Genomic DNA, 19920 nt, shown 5'->3' with positions numbered 1-19920 from the left:
ACATTTGAACCAGGAGGGTTAAGATCTGCAAGAAACTTCTTCCCCTTATCCAGCCATTAAAGTCTCTAGAACAGGCCACTGAGGACAACACTGGAATGTTATTGTGTGACTTCCTACCAGCAGTCTGGAGGGACATTACAACGATAGAGATGCACTTTCTGAAATAAGCACTGTAATTTCACCTCTGATGTCTTTTTATTTGGTACAAATACCATCATCAAGGCTTTCATTCAATTTATTTTTTTTTTGGTAGGACTTCCTCTTGGATCATAAGGTCAATGAAGACCAGAGAAACAAGATGGCCTCTGCCCTCAACTGAGGTTAAAGATAAACTTTTGCAAAGAATATCACCTATAAAAAAATTTTTGAATTTATAACGCAGAAGTCCCTCACAGACGTTTCACTTTTCCCCAGTATAACAGAGGAGAGGGTGAACACCTCTTACCTGGCTGTCAGTCCAGCTCCACAAACGTTTTCTCTCAAGGCTGGTTCATCCTTGAACAGACTGCAGAGCAATTGCTAATTCTTCTGGGTGCACAGCCTGGTCTTCTGCATCAGAAGATGTTCTGTGCTGCAAGGAGCTCCTTCAGAAGCTGTTTTGCAGGACTGTGCATATGTAAGGCTTTGATGAGAACCAAGCCAGGACCAGGGTTGCTGGTCCTGCAGTGATTATAACTAGCAGGTCTTTAGAACACTCTCTGCCTGGGAAAACTGTCCTCTTGGTGACCATCTCCACAGCTTCTGCAGGATGTTTGCACACCAGTATGAACTATGCTTTTCCAGAACTTCTTGCTGCAGTCACATCTGAGCTTTAACTAACATGCTCCACTGCCCACCTAACAAAACCCTTTTGGAGTCATCTCTTCCAAGAGGTTTTGAGTGGAGTCACAAAGGAAGTAGAGCACAGAATAAACACAGAACAAAAGGCAGAACCCCCATGTGAACGTGTGGACAAACCCTATGTCATCACATGGGGTGGGGGAGAGAAGGAGAGAGAAGCTAGAGCACACGTGCCTTGGGACCTCCAAGGTGATACAACAGCATTATCACATCCAAGCTTCACTACCCAGGCACTGAATACATCCTGACTGCAGAGTAAAGACATCCAAAGCTGGAAGGAAGTGAAAGGGCTTTGTCACACCTCCCAGCCAGGGAAGAAAACTCCATCAATGCACATATGACATAAGGCTCCTCTGACTGATTGCAACTCAGTTTGGGCTGGTAGGCTCACTGATACACATCCACATGTTCTCTGCAACTCATTAAGCTGTTTTGTTCATAATTAGCCCACCACCCTCTTAACATCCCTTTTTCCCCCACAGCTTATAAATACTTACACCGCCTGTCAGTATTTCACAGAAACTTTTAATATAGTCCAGTATTTTTGTTATGTGTGCAATATTTTAATACACAATCAAAATCAAATCATTAAATATACTATACCTATTAAAACACAATAAGAAATTAATCTTGTGAAGCCTTTATATTGCTTTAACTTTTTACAGCTAATTCCTCATCAATTAAGAAAAGGTTTGGATAATGAACGTATGATACATCCACGTAAATCTGAGTTCTTGCTGCCAGTGATCATGTAACAGGGCAGCTCTAGGAAAAGGAGGAACCACATAAAATATACATCAGGTGCACATGTGTGGAAACACAATTAAAAAGCCATACATTCCTGGTTATGCAAATGAGAACAGCAGCTCCTTTACAGTTAAAAGCCCATTCCCACTTCAGATAATGGGCATTTTGCCACTGGCTTTGAGAGAACCAGGACCTTACTCCAGAGTTTAATCAAGATCTGCTTGAAGTTAGTGGAAAAGTCCCATGGGAAAACAGTGGACTGCCATGTCACTCTGCAGAGCTGCACTGTTCTTTACAATATTAGCAACTTTTGAACAGTTTGGCAAAAGTTGTTGGTAATTAGCTCTGCTGCTTTTAGTACTGTTGCAGTTACAGTTTCCCTTTTATTGCACTTTTCAGTATCATTTTACACCAGACTCGGTGTGTGTGTGCAGGGCATAGATGGCAACCCTGTTTGAAGCATGGCACAGGAAAAGATGAGATATAAAAGAAGACTTGGAGAAAAATATTTCAGACATCAGTGCAAAAAGACGCTTGTTTACCTTAAATTCAGCATGACTTCTCATGCAAACAGTCATTCCTATGGAATATCTGACACAGAGATGATATGCTACACTCTGCCTTTATGAATAAGGGTGTATGTCAGACATAAGGAGTTTCAGAGCTGCCAAGCAACAAGTGCAACACCAGTCACAGGGATGGCACAGCCATAGAGCAGACTGACATAAATATCTTTTCAGAGAAGGAAAAAAGAAAGAGTCATCCATTCTAAAGGAGGAATTAAGCCCTACTAGTCCATCCTTCCCACACCTGAACACCTCCCACATTTTGGCCAGAGATGAAATCAGATGAAACAATAACACTGTCTTCAGTGTAGAAAGCGCTGAGGAAAATAAACGCCAACACCACCATTGCAGAACAGAAAACAAAATCACCCTGCCTAGCTTTCCACCAATCCCAGAGCCCAAACGAAGCCATATACCACTTGCTTTACTGAACTTCAAATCTGCATCAACAAGATGCAGACTGGAAGTGATGGCAATGGTCTGCTCCAGCTTGCTGACTTCTCCATGCTTGACAAACACAACCAGACAAGGGCAATAGAGCACGATGTCGAGAGTGAGCTCAGTTAAATGCAAAAAGAGAACAACCTATTTGTTCACTGCAGTCTTGTCTGCAGAGCAGAATGCATGCATCCTTCTCTAAGTTCCTTCTTTTTTTTTTTTCCCCAATGTCAGCAATACCCTACTGTGCTTGTCATGAGGCTTGAATGAGGCCCACCGACATATCCCCAAGCAGGGAGATGGTATAGAGATGAATATGCTCCAGTGCAGAACCCAGAAGTTTCTAAATCTTTTGACAGCAGACGCAGAATACACCTGGTCAAGCTATAGCTGGAGGGATGCAAAAGCAAAGAGTCTACAACGCAACATGGGAGTCTGTGTGCATTTCTCCACTCCTATCACATATCCATGACAGGACAGTCTGCCTGACAGAGGTAAAGGGGACACAGGGAATGGATAGGAGAAACCACATGATCATGATGTACAATCAGGACAGTGCAAGAAAAAAACTTTTCCTTCAGTTCTTGTCTCTCACTCTACTTTGATAACATGTTACTGAAATGTCCCTTTTCCAGCCCTAAAACCTCTCCTTTCAGTGCCTGTCACGTCAGCATGCTGACAGGATAATCAGGATTTATAGCAGTTCTGTACAAGAATCCTCTGCTGTGGGAGAAAAAGATAGAAGAAATGTGCAAAGTTAATCCTCTTCTAATTACTCCAGAAATCTGCAAGTTAATGCAGTACCATTAAGATTGCAAAGTAATTAAACTGTGTAAACATCTGCAAGAAGGAGCAAAATTTGCACAGTTGGAACGTGCTTTGACTGCAAGGATTTGAGTAACCCCAGCAAAGGACTGTGCTGCTGATGTTCTGTGCCAGAACTAAAAGCGTCAGTACAGACAAAGTTTTTGCTCTTTCTAACCATAGAAGCACAGAAAAGTGGGGTTGGCAAGGACCTCCCCACATCACTGTCTGCTGCAAGGCAGGACTGACACTGCTTATGTCATTCCTGGCAGACCACAGTCTAATCTGTTCTTAATGGCCTCAGATGGTGGAGACTACACAACCTACCCAGGCACTCAGAGACCTCTTCTTGGATCTGACTTGACTCTCTCCTCCTGCACTTTAAACCCGTTATTCTTTACCCTCTGGCCCACACAGCAGTTTATTCCTCATATACTATTATTCACACACAGTTATAAGCTATTATTGCATCTCTCTGACCCAACATTTATTCTGCAGGGCAACCAATCCATTCTTCCTTCAGAAGTGATGTTATCTAGGTCTGTGATTGTTCCCACCACCCCTCCATGAACTTCCTCCCTCTGTTTATTCTTGAAGTTCAGTGCCCAAACTGGACACTGTGTTACAGCTGAAATCTTTCCAACACCAGGACTTGTCTTGCATGTTCTGTTTATTTACTCCAGTAAACCATTAGTATTTTCAAAATAGATTGACATTAATGACTATTATTCAGAGGATGAGTCACAATAAGCTCCACATAATTTTTCGAGGAACTACCAAAACTGCAAAACTGTCTGATAGTTACAAAGGTGTTCTCCCTGCCTAAGGATACTTCTCTGCCCTTGACTTAGTGACAATTCATCCTGCTTTTACTAGAACACTTCTTCACCCTGTCAGCATAATTCATGACTCTGAATTCTACTCTTGTCTCCAAATGTTTTAGCAGTCCTTTCCATCTTTATGTCATCTAAAAACTCAACACTCATTGTCTGTTCCACCAAGGTCACTAATGGCAATAATGATGAAAAGCAGACCAACCCCTCCCACACTTCAATATATCTTTCCATTAGAATGATGGACTAGTGATAACTGCTACTTGGTATGGCAAGCCAGTCAGTTTTGCATAGACTTCATGGTGGTTTCACTGAAGAAATGCTTCCCTTGTTTTTTTATGAAACCATCATACACATTAATGCCAAAAACGTGACTAGAAGTCAAGCTGTTTGGCCTCCATTGTGTCTGCCCCAGCTACACAACTTGCTACTCAGTTCTAGAAAGATATTTTCAAGTTTTTAAAAGTCACATTGGCTGCAACTGAACTCCTTGGTCTCCTTCAGGTGCTTATATATAATTTTTTTGTCCCAGTTTGTCAAAGAACAAAATAATTTACCTGTAATTCTCTTTTACCTCTTTACAGACATCAAGCTTTTTCTTTCCCTCTCTTTCAGCACTTGACCTATCTTCTCCGAGTTCTTAGAAGTAATGACAAATGCTTCTGAGAATGCTTTAGCCAATTCTTTAAGTAGTATAGAATAAAGTTCGTCAGGTACAGCTGATTTGAAAATTTTACACGTGTCTGAATACATTCTAACACCTGTTCTTGTTTTTTTTTAGCTTGTGATTTTACCCTCTCTCATAATACCATAAATGCTTTTGAGGGTGCACCTAGTATGACTCGAATGCATCAGTGAGAGTAGTTTCAATTCCTGAGTTAAAATTTAATTTAATTTCTTGTCCTCAGACCAAGATATTCCTTTAAATCATAAAGCACCTCATACCTTCGTTCATTGTCATCAAGATGAGCAAAGAGCACATTCTTGGAGATGGCCTTTGCCAGAGCGGTCATAGTTTTATAGTCCTTTGGAATAACCTGTGGAGAAAAGAATGAAGGGTAATTACACGCCTGGTTGTATTTCTTCATAGATCGTGAAATGCATTGAAAATTCCATTTTTCAAGGAAATGGATGCAATTTGATTTCAAACACTGAGACAGGATTAGGCTATAATATAAAGCTACTAGGAAAGTAATGAATTACAGTTTTGATAATGTGAGGATAAGGATTTATGTTCTCAAAATGACACCCAGAAAAGAAATATAAGATCAGGGATGAGTGGGGAGAAAACTACACAAATAATACTGTAATTACCAGGTACTGGTAGCTATGTAGTCTCCTTTCAAATCTCTTGGACTAAGGAAAGCATATTTCATATTGGTTTCCCCCCCCAACAATATCAGAAGCAACCTAATTCTAAAATTAGGGAATTAGCAACATTTCTTTAGATAAAATGTAAAAGTGATGTAAAATCAGTTCTCACAAAGAATTATTTATATTTATTTCACGAAGAAATACTGTACTGTGAAGACCTGAAGTTAAACTCTGGCTTCAGACATCATTTGTATTGACTGCTGTAGTCATTAGACTACTCAAATTAAGTCTAGAGAAGTATACATGTATAAACTGCATGGTTGTATCAGAGTGATATATAATCTAATTTATCTAAAAGTTTAAATTCCTCACTGTTAAACAAGCATTTGGCCAGTATCTTATTCTTGGTTTTTACTCTATCAAATGAACATTGGATTGAATTGCAGTCCTGAACTCTTGCTCTATTAAGAAAGAATATCCAAGCTGTTCAGCTTACTGCTGATGAGCCAAAATGGTAGATAATCAAATCACTAAGACATTCAACTCCAACCTTTCTGGCTGATTCTGAAATATCACAGACTAGCCTTTCTCAGTGTAAATTTGCAGCAATGTGGGTCTGTTGGGGCAGGGACACAGAAAACAGGGGAGAGATTCTTGAGATGTAACCAGGCATTTGACCAAAATTCAATGGTGGGAAGAATCACTCAACCATTTCTTACATCACTCTTCCAAGTAATACTGAATCTTCTCTTCAAGCTGATAACTCTCTTTAGAGCAAGATTCCTGTTCTGTTAGTTGTTAATTATGTTATGCCAGATGTGTTGACAAATACTGCTTTCTCTAGTTCAGGAATGAAGCAATGAAATAACCCTCCGCAGGGATCTTCCTCGGTGCTCCCCAGAATGGAGCCATGCCATGTGCTTGCTCAAACCACAAAGTTAAATCTCTTGATTTTCTCTCCAGCAACTTAACTCACTGCCCTGCCTTTAGCACTACTCATTCCATAGCTCACCCCTTCAGGGGAACCTTCAAATTGGCTTATGACCCAGATGTGTTTCTATCCAACACCTGAATTCAAGTCAGAGGTTCTTCCTGACTACTATCTAAAATTCCATCTGTTTCCAATAGTCAAACACAACCTTTGCCTTGCTTTTTACCCTTTAAGATTTCATAATTTGTCCTTTCAGTGTCTACCTTTATTTCTGTATTCTAGAAATCTCTGTCAAAAACACACATCCATGGGATTCGCCATGGGATTCATTTGCTTATGGCAGAAGACAAAGCACTGACACAAACCCTTCCAATGCTAGTTCTATGTTCCTTGCAGCATCTGTAGCTTTACAAGAAATCGACCCCTAAATTACTATTATTTAAGCTCAGTCAGTTCCTAGGAAATTAAAATTACAACAACCTTAATCACAGAACACAAAGATCATTATTTGTATTGCTGCTTCTGGTTCTTGCCTATCCTTGCTACTGTCTGGACTTAATGGCATCACAGTCAAAAAAATGAAGAAAACAAAGTTAACTTCAGGTTCCATTAGAAACATAAAAGAATTACTTGGAGGGTAGGGATGAATATTTCTTTTGATTTTCAGAAGAGTCAGATGGAATCCATAATGAGCTCAAACAAATGTGATCTCTTCATGGAAGTTTTTTAGGAGGATATTGCAAGAAAGAAGTGTTTGAAAGTGGCTTTTGAAGTATCATGCAAGTTTTTTAACAGTGCAGGGCATTAATAGCTTGACCACAGTGCAGTTAAAATTTACTGTATACATGCAAGAATTATTTAACTGCCACAGGAATACTCCTCCATACTTGTTTTAAGGATGACTGGCTCTCCTAATTCTTTGTTTCTTGGGACAGAAGTGCCCAGAACAGCCAGTGAACTTGTATCATAAATGGATGACAAAAGCACATCTGACTGCAAAGGCAAAAAGTATTCTGCCAAGAAACAGTGACTGACAAAACGTATTCCCATAAAGAAAAAGCTCTTTGAATTAAAGCTACTCCAGGCGTGCACAAAAGCACATTAGTAGCATCTGTCAACCTTATGAAATATATTTTGAGCCTGGTTCCCTAAACAAACATGACATATGCTATTGTAACATCTCTCTTTTAATAACCTTTGAAAGCCCTAGCCAGCTTCAAACTATTTTGCAGAGTTATTAAGAGATCTCAAAGCTACAACATAGCTAGATACTTTTGTGAAAAAGGCAGTTAAAAAAAATAGAAGCCCAAATTAGAGCTCCTAGTGAAGAAATTACCTCATTTGGGATTGGCACTCCTTCAAAGACAACGGTCACATAAAATTGCCCAAGTATGGTCAACAGATTTCCAAAATCTGGTTAGGTGGTAGCCAATCAACGTGGAGAACCACACTGAGGAAACCTAAATGACTTAGGTTAGAAGAAAACTTGAGGTAGAATTGCGGTTTTGGGGGGGGGTTTTGGGGGGGGGGGAAAGCAGGAAATGCAGCAATAAAAAAGCTGCTCTCCAAAAGTGTGAGGTTCTGACCAAACTCTGAAGACACTGAGGTCAGTGATTATCAAGAAAACAGCTGAGAAATACTGACCCTGTGAGATGGGGAAACAGATGAGCAGCACACCTCAAAAACAAAGGAACAGAAAATGCTGAGACCCCATTGATGGTGAAAGCACTTAGTCAAGGACGCAGCAAAAGAACCTGAGTGTGAAGATGGTCAAGCCATGCCCATGATGGAGTGAGGACACAGTCCTACAGGCTGACCCATGAGTCCAAATTATGAGCAAAATCTGAGTCATTGAATTGTGCTGTGCCTCTCAGAATCAGAGAGATGGTAACACATTACCTTTCTGACGTAAGAAACAGCATCTTCCTCAGTGTACACTTCTGCACTGACCCCCCCTCTCCTGCGCCGGGCTTTGACCACTGGGTTGGGAGGAGGAGGGGAAATCTCATCATCATGAGAATCAGACTGGGAACTGGATTTCTGCCGAGCCAGTATTTGTTTGCATTCCTCCTGCAAGGCAAAAAGAGACAATAAAACATCTCTTACCCATGTAGCTCCCTTGCTGGATATACTCAATTCACTCGTCTTTTATGACTATCAGCAAGCCCTTCACTTCTACATTTGGATGACTGTCAATTTACACATGTGTACTGCTGGAGGAAAATGAAAAATTCCATGTGAGCAGCATTAACTACAGTGTGTGTACAGGTATCATCACTCCAGTACTTGACCTGTTCAACTCTTTCTTACACATAATGGAAACCAATGTATATAAACTGCAGGCATATCTTTGCAGCTACTCCTGGCTGAGAAAGCAAAACAACAAGCCTCTCTTGCTTACTCTCCAACAGCACAGCTGTTATTTTCTCAGTTGGCTTGTACATATCTTTGTCTCTTGTACAGATAACGTATCAGAAGTTGCACGTCGATATATTAGATAGGTTTCTTCATCTTGCTCTGCTTTGCAAGCTTACTATCAGCAGAAACAACAAAGATGCTCCCTACTCCAGAATTTCTGCCATATAACAGATTTACAGTCAATGGGGCTACTTCCAAGCAAATAAGATCCAAGGTAGGCTCCAGAGGGCTATGAAAAATGATGCCTGGCCTAGCACCAGCTAGTCAATAGGGAGGTTATTCTCCAAATTTCATGCTCATGGAACGGGCAATAAAATAGGAAGGGGAATCCCTGTAGAGAGAGTAACAAGAGCAGGAAACAGTATAGAAAACCTCCAATAAAGGACATCAGAGTTGCAAGACTTTGTCAATTCATATGCTGCATTTGACTTCTAAAGAAGTGAGACAAACAAGATTACCCACAATTATAGTATTTTCCCAGAGCCCCATGTTCTACCCCTCAGCTTCCTGGGATTCGAGGGAAATGAGTAAAATTCCCTTTGCATCTGTCAGTCAAAGGAACAGGGGCCTGTCTGCTCAGACCCAGCCCACCTTCTCATCCCCTGGTGCCCCCTCAGCCTGACATCCTGCCCACAACACACCACAACAAACTGCCTTCACTACTTCATCAGTGCCTTCTTGCCTGGCTCATTCAAGTCTTGGCTGATCCTCCCTAAAGTCAGAGGAGAACTGGAGATGGGATGGACCATATGTCCTGTTCTCAGCTTGTCTGACACAGGAGAGTAAAGGGCACATGCAGGAGACACACAAGCACTGTAAGAAGGCTCTCTGGTGCAGCAGTAGCCCAATATTTTATTTGCTGTCATCTCCTACATAGCTGTAGGTAAAACCCACACCCTGACAGCCTCAGTGTTATGTTGACTGATGTACAAGTATCCAGTTATCATCCAATGGCTCCCTGAGCAACTCCAACACTGCTCAGACAACTCAGATCAGCAGCATTGCAGGCTACCCAAAAGAAAACAGAGCAATGCTGAGCTCCCTGTACACCCCATAAACCAACATTCCTTCAACAGGGGTGCCAGAACCTGGCCTCCATCTCACACAGCTAATTTCCACTGAGGCTTTCCAATCAGAGCTAAGATATGGAGTCAGTGGAGGAGGGAGCATCTGGGAGCACCAGCACTAGACAAGTGGCAGATTATCAACACAGCCAGTTGGTCTCACTGACAGAGGAAATGAGTTATCAGTAACTCATCAGGTGTGACACCAGAAAACTGGCACAAGCTCACAATTTTTAAGCTTGCGAGAAAAACGGATGATTAATGTATGTTTTGCCATTGATGTTTACAAATGTCTGACAAATCCAGACATGCCACTTGTCTTTTCTGGTCTTATTCCACTTTCTTTCCTGACCATCACCTACATTGTCCCTCTCATTAACCTAAGGAGCCTTCGACACCAGCCTTTGATGCACTATTTCTACTTGAATTAAATAACAGAACAATATTTCCCATGCTGCATGACTCAAAGTAACAAGTCACACCTTCTTGTTTTGAATAAGGGACTACTGAAATATTTAGGAGACAAGCTCAGAGATAAAAGGTAGAGGGCTGGCTAAAGCTCTGACTTTTCAAGATCCTGACCTGCCTCAAGAAGCACCAAGTTCTCTCTGAGATCAGTTGAGGGTTTTTAAATTGGGATTATAACACAACTCCCAGATCATAACACAATTGAGCTAAGTGCTGTAACCGGGGAAAAAAAAAAAAAACAGGAAAAAAACTTGCCTTCCTATGTATTAAATCCTTACTGAAATTTTTTCATTTTACATTAAAATTTCAAATAGCAGCACTAGATATGTAAAAAATTACTCATCTAGATTTTTCCTATCATGTAAGAACTGCAGGTCCTACTTAAGCATTCTATTAACTTTTTCCCTACACCTCTCTGACTGTCTCTAGATTCCTTAACTACAATCAGGCACTTGTAGAAACACAAATATTTCAAAAACAAAAGTGTGCTATATATTATCACTGTATTTCATTTATCTCATGACTAAAAATGAAAGTTACAACTGAAGAATTTCAAATAACATTGCTGACTATTGTAGCTTACATATCTCTGACAGTGTTAACGTTTTCTTTATGTTAAATGAACACAATCAAATGCACCTTAGTCACAGGCTTAACTGAAAGGTAATGAAGACCTTTCTGAACAGTAGCACCTAAAGTACACTAAAAGGTTAAGTACAACAAGAGGGCAGTCAGTTAACTAATGGTATGCAGCACTTACATAGTTCTTTTTATACACAGTATATTTACTCAGAGAGAAGGGTAGTAGTTTGCCCCATTTGAATATCAAATACACACTTCTTTTTTAGTACACATTGCATAAAAGGCACTCCCAAGGAATTAATAAATAATACCTCCTCTGCCCCAGCACAGATTTATACACAAAAGAAAGCTCAGTGAGATAAAATTAATACTACAAAGCATGCTCTTAAACTTAAATACTTTTAGAAGCCCAAAAGATATTAAAGGATTATAAAAGTGAGTTACTGTGTGATTCATTTTAAAAGGAAGTCTCTTCACTACAAACTCCTTTTACATAAACAGCAGACAGTTGACTGGCTGGCTTTTCCATACGCCGCTATTTGGAGTCTAGGTAGGATCCCCATTCCTGAACTAAAGCGAGCCTTTTGGAAATAAAAGCACGTGCTCTGTCCTGGGTTAAGCTTTCAGAGAGCCATCTTCCATATATCCTGGGGAAAAACAGCACAGATGCAGCCAATACTTTAAAGGAGGAATCAACTGTGTGAAGAACAGTTCTTCGAACACGGATCTTCAGATGCGGCTCGATGTGAATCCTTGTGTGGAACTCAATTTCAAGTAAACACCTCATCATCTTTTGTTGTCATGACAACAAGTGATATCTCCCTCTCTCTCTCTTGTGATGGCACTGATAACTCACAACCACATTGCCCAGTTATGTCCACCTTAAAATGAGAAAGCACATGGAAAGACACAACTGCAAGACAGTGTAATTGCCTTTGACCAAGTCCCTCTGAGCATCTTGTTCCCTTCACACCAGTGCCTTCTGTGGAGAAGCTCCTGACTTGTAGGGTCTGATCCAGACTGTGGTCCAGTGCCATTCTGGGTGACCTTGCTTGGATTTCGGCTGCAGCTGAGGACACAAGTCTCATGCTGTCCTGAGTCCCATCTGTCAGCCCCAGTGGACATCTCACATATTTTAGGGAGCCTTAAGTGGCAGTAGGAGACCAGGTGTGCACCACTGACTGAAGCCCCCAGTGTCACTGCCACAGTCCAACATACCCCAAACCTACAAACCAACGCTGCTGTGTGGCAATAACTGTATTTCATATATCTAATCTAATCCCACTTCTGTTCAAACCATGTCACCAGTGACCAAAAACCTGGCTACAGCTGTGAAAAGTCTTTCCTAAATGATTTTTTTTCCCCTCAAGTGCACTCATAAAGTTTTCTGACTGACAGACATGGATTATCCACAGAAAATGTGCAGGATGTGCAGTTCATGCACAGGTAACTAATCTCTCTTTGCACTGGAACTGACCCAGAGGAGATGCTCTCAATCCAGGAAGGTTTCTAACACCCACCTATCACTCCTGGAGACTGACATGATGATTTATAGCAACCAATAAAGGTCAAAGGCAAAGCACTTTGCTTTGCTGGAAGCATAGGACTGACTGATGCCGTTACTGAAAGCAGGAGAAATTTGGGAGGTCTTAATGTCCTTTCCAGTCTTATCTTTGCCACGACAGACAATCTTTATGATCATTCAGCCTTGTCATCAGAGATTATTCACACAATCCCAACTATTTTTCCACTGTCTTCCCCACAGGATGTGCTGCCTTTTCCTCTACAGCATCTCTAAGAAATATCTTCAACATCCACTCCTCTCACTGGTGTGTTTACCCACTCCATAGTTATCCACCACTTTGATTACTATTACTATATCCTCTGTGGCCTTTCTTCATCTCAGCTCAATCATAATTTCAAATCTAGACAAAATTCTCCTGCCAAAAATCCACCTACTCTGATGACACTCACACTGCATCGCTGACCTTCTGCAGAACCTTTACTGGCATCCTTTTACCTCCTGCAATTTGTTAACACTTCTCGTCTTTGCCCCTCCCCAGTGTCTCCAGTATCTCAACCCATCACCACCTCTTCCCCGCTTTCTTACCCTCACCACACAGTAAAGTAAGAGAGGTCAGGTTCCAAAACACAGACCCTGTTTTTGATACCTCTCACACACTGCCTGGGGCTGACTACAGCAATCACAGAGGTCCCACCTGAGCTGATTTTCATCCAGCTCTTCCAAGTACTGATATCAGAGGAGAGGCAGGAGCAGGGGATGCCCAAGCCTGCTCAGAAACACAGTCACACAGCAAGGGAAGCTGGTGCTCCCGTCACTGTGCTTCTCTCAGTGCCTCAGGTAGCTCAGGTATGTTCCCTCATGCTTTACCCTCGTTTCTGACCACTGAGCAGATACCACCCAACTGCTTTGCAAGCTTTGAAAGACACAGAAGTATTTGTGTTATTAGTCTTCATGAAACTGCTTAGTTAATGCATTGTTTTATATGGTTTTTCCTTCCAATCTATAACCTCTCCCCAGCCTACCTGAAAGGAACAAGTTATACTTAGCATGATCACCTGTACTTATAAGAGTGAATTTTATTGGCTTGGACAGGTTCTGGTGGAAATTACTGACTGAAAAACTTCCTTTTGGGACAAAATGTAAATACCGAGAGAGAACACCGTTGTAGAAGAAAAGCCTAATGCTCAAATTTTGGTGCTCGAATGCCTTTGGTTCTGAAACTCTTTATGATAAATAAATACCGCGTATTTTACTAGCAGTGAGTGACTGTGGTTTCTTTTCGATGCCGGTTCACAGCAAACCCGTCACACAAGCGCCGGGCTGCAGTACTGGCTGACGCCGCCAGGAGGAGCTACGTGGAGCAGCGCAATTTATTTAATGACAGATGGTTCGGTCCAGGTTTTCCCAAAATTCTCTTTCCAGTGGCACCTTAAAACACGTAGCATCAGCCTGCATCCATAAAAGCACTGCCAATCCACCGCAATCCAAGACAATAATTTTATCAGAGCAAGGCAGTATTTCCTGTATGTGCTGAGGGCAACAGAGGGGACCTGGATAGAGCTCAGGTCCAGAAGGTACCAGCAAAGCCCGGCTCAGCCAGCACAGCCACTGCTCTGAAATACACGGTGTGCAAAATGGCTTCAGCAAAGCACTCAGCCATGCCTAAACATATCCTGCAGGTTCCTGCTGCCTCTCCTTGCTTTGTGCCATTTTCTTCATTAGTTCTACTCTTTATTCAGTTTTTTTTTCCTTCTGAACAACCGTCGAGCTTAGCCTGGCAAGACAACTCCACCTTTGATCATATAATCATGGCACTAAACAGCCTGACACCAATTAAAGTTTTGCAGTCTCAGTATGGCTGAAAATACAAAGCTTTGCCTGTACCTTCTTAGTAATTAACTTTTTCTACATAAGATAAGAACCAGAGACAAAATATGGCTTTCTTGTTTTTTTCTGCTATGCCTTCTTTAGTCCTCAAGTAAACAGGACCTAATAACAGCTATTAAAATAATGCCACAATTTCTTAGCTAACATCTATTTCCCCACTCTAAAAGAGCCAATTAATGCCCCAAAGGGAAGGGCTTTCCTCACCCCATCCACCAACATGAAATTCTATACAGTCACATGGAAACATAAAACAAATAATTTAAAGGAAACGTGACAGTTTTTAAAATCTCGAGTATCTAAACTGTTTTCAATTTTTTTCTGTGCTCAAGGGCATGTTACAGATTTTTACAAAGTAGCTGTTAATGTGATCAGAATAGATGTCATCTTGAAATCTGTAGGTCACAACATATGAAAAAAGACTTGCAAACTTCAGTGTATAGAAATATAGGCTGATTGCAAGCAATTACTGGCATCTTAAGACAAGCAGCTCCTGACAGTATTAAGTGAACTGAAAAAAATCTATTAAAGTTCTCCTACAATTATTTTCAGAGTTTTCATGTTTTTTTAATATTGTACTTGATACAAATAAGCTGCAAATTTAGAAAGGCATCGGGCATTTCTTTCTAACCTGGGCACTCTTCCAGCTGAAAGCAATGACCATGAAATCAAACATCAAATGTCACTCTCCAGCTCTTTATTCCTAAGTATTTGTTCACGTTCTCACTCTACAGCCCTCTCAGGCCATGTCCATACTGCAAAATAAAAAGGGGCCCAGCCATGGGCCTGAGCACCAGCCCAAGACAGTCCACATCCCCCAACCATCAGCTCATTCCCTGGCTCTGTTCTCAGCTGCTCCTACCGACTCCTGCCAAAACAAACCTGCTCCTAGACCTGTTAGACCTAAGAATTATGTTTGGGGCCAGTCAGTGTCGTGGGGTCAGGGGTTAGTCCCTGACCCATTCTAATTTAGCAGCACAGATGTGGGCTGACGGCAGTGGACCCAACTCTGATGTCATCAGAAGTGAGGTGAAAAGCATTTATGGTATGGTCTGATCTTGCATATCATAATAAATCTTGCTTTTATGAGTTGATTTTATGACATGGAGCTAAGAATTAGCAAAATGAAATACACTCTTTTCTTAAATTCATCTCTGAGGTAGCTCCAGCATATTGCTGTGGATCAAGCTCTTCATATTTTCCACGAGTTCCTTTTTTAACCACTCGAAAAATATCCTACACTTCATCTCCAAAGTGCCCACATGATTTTTTGACAGATAAACTGTTATTCTACTGCTCTCTTCAGTGGAACGTGTTGTCTGTTTTAATGAGTTTGGAAAAAAAGCCCAAAATACCACACTTGGGTGGAAAAATGCATGACTTTGTTTAGAAAATCATGCTTAAACCCAAAGATTTCCATTCCTCTCCCTGCACAGGACTGAAACTAAAGGAGCTAATAGCAAATTTGCCATATTGGTATCGCTCACTTACACACAAAAATCTAATTAACAATTGCTAAATTAACAATTCCATTATGATTCTTCAAACTATCTGCATATGACAAGTGTATAAAAACAGGATAAAACTCACTGAAAGAATTTCTCTATCTTTACAAGCCTTCCTTCAACTGGTATTATGCAACCAACCAAGTCAAAATATTATTCTGCAGCAGAAAATCCTCCACAGTGCAATTCATCCCAAGAAAGCCCTCAGAGATGGTTGGACAAGGAAGTCAAACTGTTGCAGGAACAAGAATTACAGTTCTGGAAACCTCCAGGAGCAGCCTAAAGCCTTCAGGCTCAGCAGGCTTAGCCCCCAGGCTGCTCTAGAGAGGCAGTGCCAGTATTGTTTCCTCCCACAGTAACTATGATATTCACTGCATTTGATGCCTTGAGACTGGTTGTTTCTAAATCATCTCCTTCCATTTTGAGACAAGTGATATCCATCAGCTTCTGTGTTTGCATCCTAATTGATGTCCTACAGCATTCTGGTATCCGCTGTTCTTTGGGAAATAATAGGAGATTAAACGAAAAAATATAGAATTTCTCAATGGTAGGAACTGCCTCCCTGTTTCAGTTCTGTGTACTGTGTTTAGATCAATGAAGCCAAACTCCCCCAGTACAATTCCTATGGAGCATATTCCAATATACTACAGCATATTTTAACTTCTTTTTTTTTTCAAAAATGGTGCTTATCCTTCTTTTCAGGAAGTCCAAAACTGCACTCATTAGATGGATAATAATTCATAACACAATAAAATAAATTCGACAGTTTTGACTCTCTTGAAATGGGTCTTGGCTGTCAGAATTTTAGAATATGCAGAATTAAGAGATTGTTTCTTTTTAATAATAAGCATTAGAATTAAAAACCATCTTGTACTTCCTACCCCTCTCTGATGTCACAGGCATTCTTACTGGGCTGCCACCACAGTGCAATTATTGGGTTCTTCTAAAACTACATGAATTTGGCATATACTCACCTATACAGAAATGTGTCTGAAAAGCAGACAGTGAGATGTTTAAAATGCTTTACATCACTGGTAATATACCAGCTTTATGTATTAGTCACTGTTTATTATTGTTCTTACTCTGTCCTTATAAAATTTTGCCTCTTGAAGGAAGAAACTACATAAAACTTATCTCTTAAGCCTACAAACTTTAGATGTTTCCTTCAAAAAAAAAGCAAATAATCCTCTTCTTAAACTAAGTACATGAATAAATTCTCTGGCAGGCTGAGGACTTGTATAGCCAACAACTTGCCCTGTGCTCCCATTTATTTCTGGATGAATCTCATCCCCAGGGAAAAGCTGTGCTCACGGAACATGCTCTTCCTGCAAAGACTCCCATAGGCTTTAGTAAGAATTTGTCTGGGAATGTTCTAAAATGTTTCCCTCTCTACGGTGCTTAAGAAGACAGTCACAGTAAGTGAGGTCTCTCTGAATGCATCCCTTGTCAGAGAATCCTGGGATAAGTACTGCAGATGGGAGAGAGCAGTGAAAATAAATAGCAAACTGTTTTAATGATTTTCAAAACTGGTTGGTTTCCTGATTTTGTTCAGTTTTAGAGGAAGGGAAAATCGCATCACCTGACACTGGAATAAACAGGGTACAACATGTTTTGCACCCACAGGAAGGTTTTTACCACAGATGAAAGTTCAGGATACCACGTGTCACAACACAATGTATGATCATAACAATTTGGGTCATTTTTAACAAGTGCAGTTTGATGAGGAATTATAATATTGCACAGAAAATTCTAAACAATATTACATTAGACATCAGCAAATGAAGGGTTGGATTTCTTTTCTTCTGACAGTCTACTTTTTCACAGTTTTGTGATAATTTAAAATTTGAAAGAAAAAAATGCACCAAAATATTGGAAACTCTTTAAACAATCTTTTTCAGTTTAAAAATAGGAAATGGAAAGCCACATGAAAATCACTGACCTTTTCTAATTTTTCAAAGTGTTCTCTGAGGAACTTCATGGGTCGGTCTGGTTTTGCTATGCAAAGGTTTACAATGCACTCTTTTAAAATCTGTTGGATGTTGTGTTTCTGAACATAGAGTTCACATCCCTTCAGGCTCTCATCTTCTTCCACATTGCAGGAAGCAGCAGCAGCCATCTTCAGGCTTGTAAACAGAAAACAGACCTAGGTAAGAAAATGGTGCAAGAAAGAGATAAGAGACAGTTCCCAAATTCTTTGTCAGAGATATCTGAAGGAGTAAAGACATTTTCAACATTGCCTGTTGCCTATTCAAGAGCTATTGAATCTGAACGTTTTAATGTTCTAGGGTTGTATGTGGAAATGCTGAAGAGTGTCATCTTTGTAAGATCAACATCCCAGTAAGTACAAACACAGGATTTTAACTCCTAGACAGCGATCAATCTCCGAGGGAAAAAAAATCCAGTGCAATTAACCCTACGAGACCAGGAGTTTCACAGACAGCTGTTAAATGATGGCGTAAAGCCTTGTTTTTCTATCCCCATGGGAACTCCCTCCCTGTCAGCAGTAGCCCAGCTCTCCCATCCAGAGGCATTTTCGGTCAATTTCAGCATCTCCCCCTTTCCCAGCGAGCGACCCTTCCCGGCCCCGGGGGAGCTGGGGAGGAGTGGGCAGAGCCCCCCAAAAAGGGAATGAGCCCCCCAAAGGGAAGTGAGCCCCCCAAGAGGAAGTTTGGTGACTGGGGGGAGAACAGCCCCAAAACCCTCTTTATTTCCACCAGCGCGGATATGACCGCTCTGTTACGAGCTCAGAACCTCGAGGGCAGCTTTACCGCGGCCCCAGCCGCCCCTGCCCGGGCCTGTGGGTCCCAGGAGGCGACCGGGGCCGTGCGGGGCTGTGCGGGGCAGGCCGCGGGAAGCTCTCCGGGCCCGGCCGGGCGGTCCCCGCGGCAGCGCATCCCCCGCGCCCGGTGGGGCGGACCGGCCGTCCCTGCCCCTGCCCCGCCGCCGGGCTCCGGGAGCGCAGGGGCCGGTAAATACCTGGTGTCCGGAGCAGGCGGAGCGGCGGCGCCTCCTCTGTCCTTCCCGGCGCTGGAGGCGGAGGAAGGGGCTCCCCCGCCGGTATCCGCACTGCAGCCGCCGCCTCCCCCGCTCCTGCCCGCCCGCTCGGGGCCGCGGGGCGCCGCGGGGACCCACCTCCCGCTCCCGCACAAAGGCTCCGGCCCCGCCGCCGCCGCTCGCCCGCAGGAAGTGCCGCCGCCGTCACTCACGGGCGGGCGCGGCTTCGCCGCCGCCTCCGCCGAGAGGCGGCACGGACCGCACCGACCAGCTCTGCACCGCACCGACCCGCTCCGACCCGCTCCGCACCGACCTGCTTCGCTCCGCACCGCTCCCACCCGCTCCCACCCGCTCCGACGCGCTCTGCACCGCACCGACCCACTTCGCACCGACCTGCTTCGCTCTGCACCGCTCTACACCACTCCAGACCGCACCGACCCGCTCCGCACCCACCTGCTTCGCTCCGCACCGCACCGACCCGCTCTGTACCGATCCTCTCTGCACCGCTCCGCACTGACCCGTTCTGCACCGCTCCGACCTGCTCCGCTCCGCACGGGCACACAGGGGGCATGGCAGGGCCTGGCCTGGCCGCCCCGCACCACCAGCCTGAGGCCAGACTGGCCAGGGAGGCGCCCCCGGCCGTGAAGTTCAGGCTGGCCACGATGGACAATGGCCTGGCCATGAATGATGGGCCTGGCCACCAAGGACAGCCTGTATGTGAAAGGTGGCCTGTCCATGGAGGACAACTTGGCCATGAAGAACAACACTCTGGCCATGAAACATGGCCTGGACAGGAAGGATGAGCTTGGTTGCAAAGGACAGCCTGGATGTGAAAGGTGTCTGTCCAGCCATGCAGGACAACTTGGCCATGAAGGGCAGTAGTCTGCCACAAAGAACAGCCCAGGTGTGAGAGGTGGCCAGTGTGTGAAGAACAGGCATGGCCATGAAGGACAACAGACTGGTCATGAAATGTGGCCTGGCTATAGAGGACAGCCTGGCCATGAAAG

General features: G+C 42.8%; 1 protein-coding gene across 2 annotated transcripts in view; it reads right to left on the bottom strand.

Moving 5' to 3' along the window:
- The window catches only part of PRKAR1B (protein kinase cAMP-dependent type I regulatory subunit beta), a 92971-nt gene extending 73902 nt beyond the window's left edge, over positions 1-19069 (bottom strand). The window contains exons 1-4 of one of the 2 annotated variants that reach the window (XM_027683634.1): positions 18896-19069; positions 17859-18062; positions 8373-8543; positions 5174-5265 (exon numbers count right to left, since the gene is read on the bottom strand). In XM_027683634.1, the coding sequence (XP_027539435.1) occupies positions 5174-5265; positions 8373-8543; positions 17859-18035 (440 nt within the window). In that variant the 5' untranslated portion in view covers positions 18036-18062; positions 18896-19069. The remainder of the gene's footprint in view (positions 1-5173; positions 5266-8372; positions 8544-17858; positions 18063-18895) is intronic. The other variant, XM_027683635.1, reaches the window with a different exon arrangement.
- Positions 19070-19920: the final 851 nt, after the last annotated feature.

Source organism: Neopelma chrysocephalum, unplaced genomic scaffold (assembly GCF_003984885.1).
Source record: "Neopelma chrysocephalum unplaced genomic scaffold, ASM398488v2 Primary Assembly neopelma1_65, whole genome shotgun sequence".
NCBI classification, from domain to species: Eukaryota; Metazoa; Chordata; class Aves; order Passeriformes; family Pipridae; genus Neopelma; species Neopelma chrysocephalum.
The sequence above is the reverse complement of the archived record's forward strand: the minus strand, read 5'-3'. Positions and strand labels throughout refer to the sequence as shown.